This window comes from Typha angustifolia, chromosome 7, assembly GCF_048772165.1.
Source record: "Typha angustifolia cultivar Huaian chromosome 7, ASM4877216v1, whole genome shotgun sequence".
In the NCBI taxonomy this organism is placed as follows: Eukaryota; Viridiplantae; Streptophyta; class Magnoliopsida; order Poales; family Typhaceae; genus Typha; species Typha angustifolia.
In genome coordinates this window covers 11500826-11505969 of record NC_133245.1, presented here as the reverse complement: position 1 = coordinate 11505969, position 5144 = coordinate 11500826, and the positions used below count along the sequence as shown (strand labels likewise).

General features: G+C 43.9%; 1 protein-coding gene across 2 annotated transcripts; it reads left to right on the top strand.

Annotated features, from left to right (window-relative positions):
- The first annotated feature begins 287 nt into the window (after positions 1–287).
- LOC140763082 (probable inorganic phosphate transporter 1-4) lies at positions 288–3105 on the top strand. Of its 2 annotated transcripts, none has more exons than XM_073101123.1 (2): positions 288–383; positions 1310–3105. In XM_073101123.1, the coding sequence occupies exon 2, from the start codon at positions 1336–1338 to the stop codon at positions 2938–2940; it is 1605 nt and encodes a 534-aa protein (XP_072957224.1). In that variant the 5' UTR covers positions 288–383; positions 1310–1335; the 3' UTR covers positions 2941–3105. The 2 variants fall into 2 exon arrangements, with proteins under 2 accessions (XP_072957224.1, XP_072957223.1); XM_073101122.1 differs by lacking the exon at positions 288–383 and adding an exon at positions 455–612.
- Positions 3106–5144: the final 2039 nt, after the last annotated feature.

The following is a 5144-nucleotide window of genomic DNA, read 5'->3' as shown; positions in this document are numbered from 1 at the left end:
TATCTCAAGTATTAATTCCTACTGCCAAATACTGAAATTAGAGTAATTATTATATAAATAATTACTAAAGTAATCCGTTGGATAATCATCCAAATTCTCCAGGCCGCCCATAAAATTGAGCCTCCTCACATACCATATTAAGCTTCCATGAACTTACTTACTAACAGATAGCAAATTAAGAGGAGAAAAACGCTTATATGCGTTTACTGCGGGCGAATATACCTCTCCTCTACCAACAACCAAACCAAGGGTGGAATACTATTTATTTTTAGGCAAGTCAAGAAGGCAAGTGTTCGTATCACATCATCATGAGGAAACGAAGAGGAAACCCGAGGCGTGTCTTCGCTGGCCAAGCGTTTTCGATCCATCAATTTCATATGTAGGTGAGTTGACTCGTTGAACGGGCGATAGATGTAATATTCCCTCCGAGATGCCTTTCCTTCTCCTCCTATTAAATGCCTCTCCATTCTTCCTCTCCTTCTCGCTCCATCTCTCTCTCTCTCTCTCTCTCTCTCTCTCTCTCTCTCTCCCACTTCTCGCCTTCTTCTCTCGAGAGAGACTCCACTTTATTACTCTACTGGGGTTATTGAAGCCCACCAGTCTCTGAAACAGGTAAGAAATTTCCTTGTTATGTTTCTTTTTTTTTCCTTATTGGATTAGTTAGCTTGATTGTGTAATTATATATAAGTTGTTAAATGGAGATAGGTTTAAACTATGTCCTTCTGCTTCCTCAACCCTAAAGCACCTTATTTTATTGTTAGTCGTTTACTCTTTATCTTCTATTACCTTCTAAGGCCTCTTTATCGATTTTATGGATCCTTTGGGTCACACTCACCATTTCCTTTTCTTTTCTTTTTCTTTAGTTCTTAAGTATCTGATTTACTTTTTAAATCTGCCCATTAAGAAACTTGGAGCAGTATTTGGTCAACAAGAAAATATTTTAAAATATATTCGTTCATATCCCTCAAAATATTGAGCAATTTGTATTGAATAATTCTTAAATTTTAGTAATAGTAAAGTTAGACTCTTGTGTCTACTTCCTATCTAAATTGTATATACTTGGCTGAACGCTTGTATAAAATGTTTAATTTTTAAGATCTTAATTTTACTATTAGTAATAACCTTAAAAAGGAGTTTTGATGCAAATGTCATTCCAAATTTCTTGTCCACTTTCCTGTGCTTCTTCCGGGAATCTACTGGGGGATATCTCCAGAAACTAGGAATCTCTCTCTGTCTCTCTCTGCAACTGATCGTAGAGTACCCTTTTAACGGAAAGTCTCTTATCTGTTTCTCTCTCTCTCTCTGTCAGAGAAGAGAATTTGAAGAAGACGAAAAATGGCGAGAGACCAACTCCAAGTCCTTAACGCCTTGGATTTGGCGAAGACCCAATGGTACCATTTCACGGCCATCGTCATCGCCGGTATGGGCTTCTTCACCGACGCCTACGATCTCTTCTGCATCTCCTTGGTGACAAAACTCCTCGGCCGCATCTACTATTACATTCCCGGATCCAAGGACCCCGGCTCCCTCCCTCCAAACATCGCCGCAGCCGTCAACGGCGTCGCCTTCTGCGGGACCCTCTCCGGCCAGCTCTTCTTCGGCTGGCTCGGCGACAAGATGGGCCGGAAGCGCGTCTACGGCATGACCTTGATGCTCATGGTCATCTGCTCTATCGCCTCCGGCCTCTCGTTTGGGCACTCTCCTAACGGCGTCATGGCGACCCTCTGTTTCTTCCGCTTCTGGCTTGGGTTCGGCATCGGCGGCGACTACCCCCTCTCCGCCACCATCATGTCCGAGTACGCCAACAAGAAGACCCGCGGCGCCTTCATCGCCGCCGTCTTCGCGATGCAGGGGTTCGGCATCCTATCCGGCGGCGTCGTCACCCTCATCGTCTCCGCCGCCTTTGGCAGCCGCTTCGACGCGCCGGCATACGAGTCCGACCCCGCCGGATCCACCGTCCCGCAGGCCGACTTTGTCTGGCGGATAATCCTCATGTTTGGCGCCATCCCGGCTGCGATGACTTATTACTGGCGGATGAAGATGCCGGAGACGGCGCGCTACACCGCGCTCGTCGCCAAGAACGCGAAGCAGGCAGCGTCCGACATGTCGAAGGTGCTCCAAGTAGAAATCATGGAGGAGCAAGAGAACGTCGAGAAGATCAGCAGGAATAATGAATTCGGTCTCTTCTCCAAAGAGTTCGCCCGCCGCCATGGCGTCCACCTCGTCGGCACCGCCACTTGCTGGTTCGTTCTCGACATAGCTTTCTATAGCCAGAATCTATTCCAAAAAGACATCTTCAGCGCCATCAATTGGATTCCTAAGGCGAGAACCATGAACGCTCTCGAAGAGGTCTTCAGAATATCGAGAGCGCAAACCTTAATCGCTCTCTGCGGCACCGTGCCCGGCTACTGGTTCACTGTCGCGCTCATCGACGTGATAGGACGGTTCGCGATCCAGCTCCTCGGGTTCTTCATGATGACCGTGTTCATGCTCGGCCTCGCCATCCCCTACCACCATTGGACCACCGCCGGCAACCACATCGGCTTCGTCGTCATGTACGCCTTCACCTTCTTCTTCGCCAATTTCGGGCCCAACAGCACCACCTTCATCGTCCCTGCCGAGATCTTCCCCGCGAGGCTGCGGTCCACGTGTCACGGCATCTCCGCGGCCGCAGGCAAGGCCGGGGCCATCGTCGGGTCTTTCGGCTTTTTATACGCAGCGCAGAACCAGAACAAGGCGCTCGCCGACCACGGTTACCCGGCCGGCATCGGCGTGAGGAACTCTCTGTTTGTTCTCGCTGGATGCAGTCTTGTGGGTTTCGCCTTGACCTTCTTGGTGCCGGAATCGAATGGGAAGTCCCTGGAGGAGTTATCCGGCGAGAACGAGGAGGAACCTGAGTCTGAGACTGGTGCTGGGCATAACAGGACTGTCCCTGTTTAGATTTTATTCTCTCTTTATAACTACATAGATTTTCTTATCTAAGAGTTTGAATTTATATCAAAGAATTAAGTTTGGTGTGTATAGGAAACCTTCGAGAGATGATCTTGCAGTGTTACTTAGTATATGTCAGTAGTCGAGTTATCTCAATGAAGAAAGTTATCATCATCTCTGGTTCTCAAGTTCTGCTCTACTCTACACTCCTCTGTTTCTGATGGAAAACCAAAGGAAATGGCCGTCTGCTTTGAATTCTTTATGCGTTTTTTTTTTTTTTTGGGTAGTTGCAATTTGACTAGCACTGAGAGAATCAAAGGATAAACTACTAATTTATTAAGATAGGACGGCCATGGAGATGGAGATGAGAATCTCCATGGACATGTGAGTTTATGTGGACCATCATAGGTAGCTTCTAATATTTAAACGTAGAGGAAATTTTATATTTTTATTGGATGAGTGTTGCAGAGTCCATAGTCTACTGTCTACACTGTGTCAGAGTTTGACTTTTTGAGCTTCTATGATTACAGCGAAGACGGAAAGAGAGTTCTGGAGCATCTAGTACTTCTTATGCAGAGGCACTCGTAAATACCAAATTAATATCACTGACCGGATTGATAAATTGAAAAAAAAAATTTAATTCTAAATAAAATATAGAAGTTTCTAAAAGAGAGTAAAAATATACCATATAGAAAGCTGAAAAGATTTATGTGATTTAACAATTTGCTTATTATAAGATCTGGGCTTATTCGGATTATCTTACAGATTGAGTTTGCTGGATTAAACTCCCTATTAACAGTAATAAGATAGCAAGACATAGAAGCATCAAAATGCTCGGCTGACTGTGTTCAAACACTCCAATCTGAGTGCAACAGAATGTTAAGCGCTTAAACGCCCAGCCAACAATATTCTAATCTTAGAGTAGTCTTCATTGAAATGTTCAAACATCAGGGTAATGGTATTTGAAAGTTTAAACTTGGGAGTGATCTATGTTGAAGCATTCGAACACCTGTCTAACAACGTTTGAACACTTGTCTAACAACGTTCGAACACCTATCTAACAATGTTCGAACAGTCTAACCTAAGAGCAATCTTCATTTTGGCAATCTATGATGCGAACCGGGTCAGATTGGATCACATCAAGGAGACATAGGGCTCAATGGATTGAGTCTAGTTATCTTATTTGCTTATTTGGTTTAGTTAGAAGGTTAAGATTTTATTTAATTAAATAAATCTAGCTCTTTGTAATTTTGGGAAAATATTCACAAAATATTCTATAGATGTCAGAATAATATCAAACTAGTTCGTTAAGATTGGCAACCTCCATATCTACTACTTTGGTATTCATGACTTCTCGAGAGTCGGAATCTATCTATCACAAAACGAAGGATTAATCCGTAAAAAATAAAGAAAGGCTAATTTAGTTAGTTAGGTAGCTTTATCTTGTTGTTTGAATTTCAAATAAATCGGATAATCCGCATATGTATCCGATTCGCTATATATTTTTACTTCTATAAATAGGAGTGGACATGTATTGATAATTTTATTGAATTGAATTGGGAGAAATCTGACTTTAGCCAATTATTATTTTCGTCCTTATCTTTTTACATTAACCGTTGGATTGTTTTTATCTTCATAGGAGTAGATCTTAACCATAGATCCCTTTCAAGCATCCAAACCCTAGCCACCTCTTACCTCCAGCAGCCACCCTACACGGTCGTCCACCACCCTCCGACGACCGCCACAACATCAGATATTACCATTCTACCCTCCCTGACATATCTCTACTATTTTATTTTTATCTTTTCATCTCGATCTCTAATTTATGTGAAACTAGAGCCATTAAAACCCTAATTCACGAGGCTACCTCGGATCATTCCAGATCTGGTCCGTAACATTGGTATCAAAGCTGACATTCCTCGAAAGATGGTTAACACGTGTTCCAAGGCCAACGAGGAGGCATCGACCATGAAGGACCATGATCTCATCTCCGTTCTTGTGGGAGTTGATTTGGCACCCCCTCCAATTCCAACAATTGTCGATGATGAGCCACCAGCGTGGGCAAAAGCTTTTTCGAGTTGAAGGAGAACGCAAAGGAGATCCAAAAAATCCAAAACTGCCCTCAAAGACTCGTTTCAGGCCTTGACAGAAGTCCTACTAGCCGCCCTCCACTCCGCACCACTTGCGCTGCCGGCCACCGTGGAACATGCACC

Coding starts and splice junctions, on each gene's coding strand:
- LOC140763082 (XM_073101123.1), top strand. CDS start 1,336: ATGGCGAGAGACCAACTCCAAGTCCTTAACGCCTTGGATTTGGCGAAG.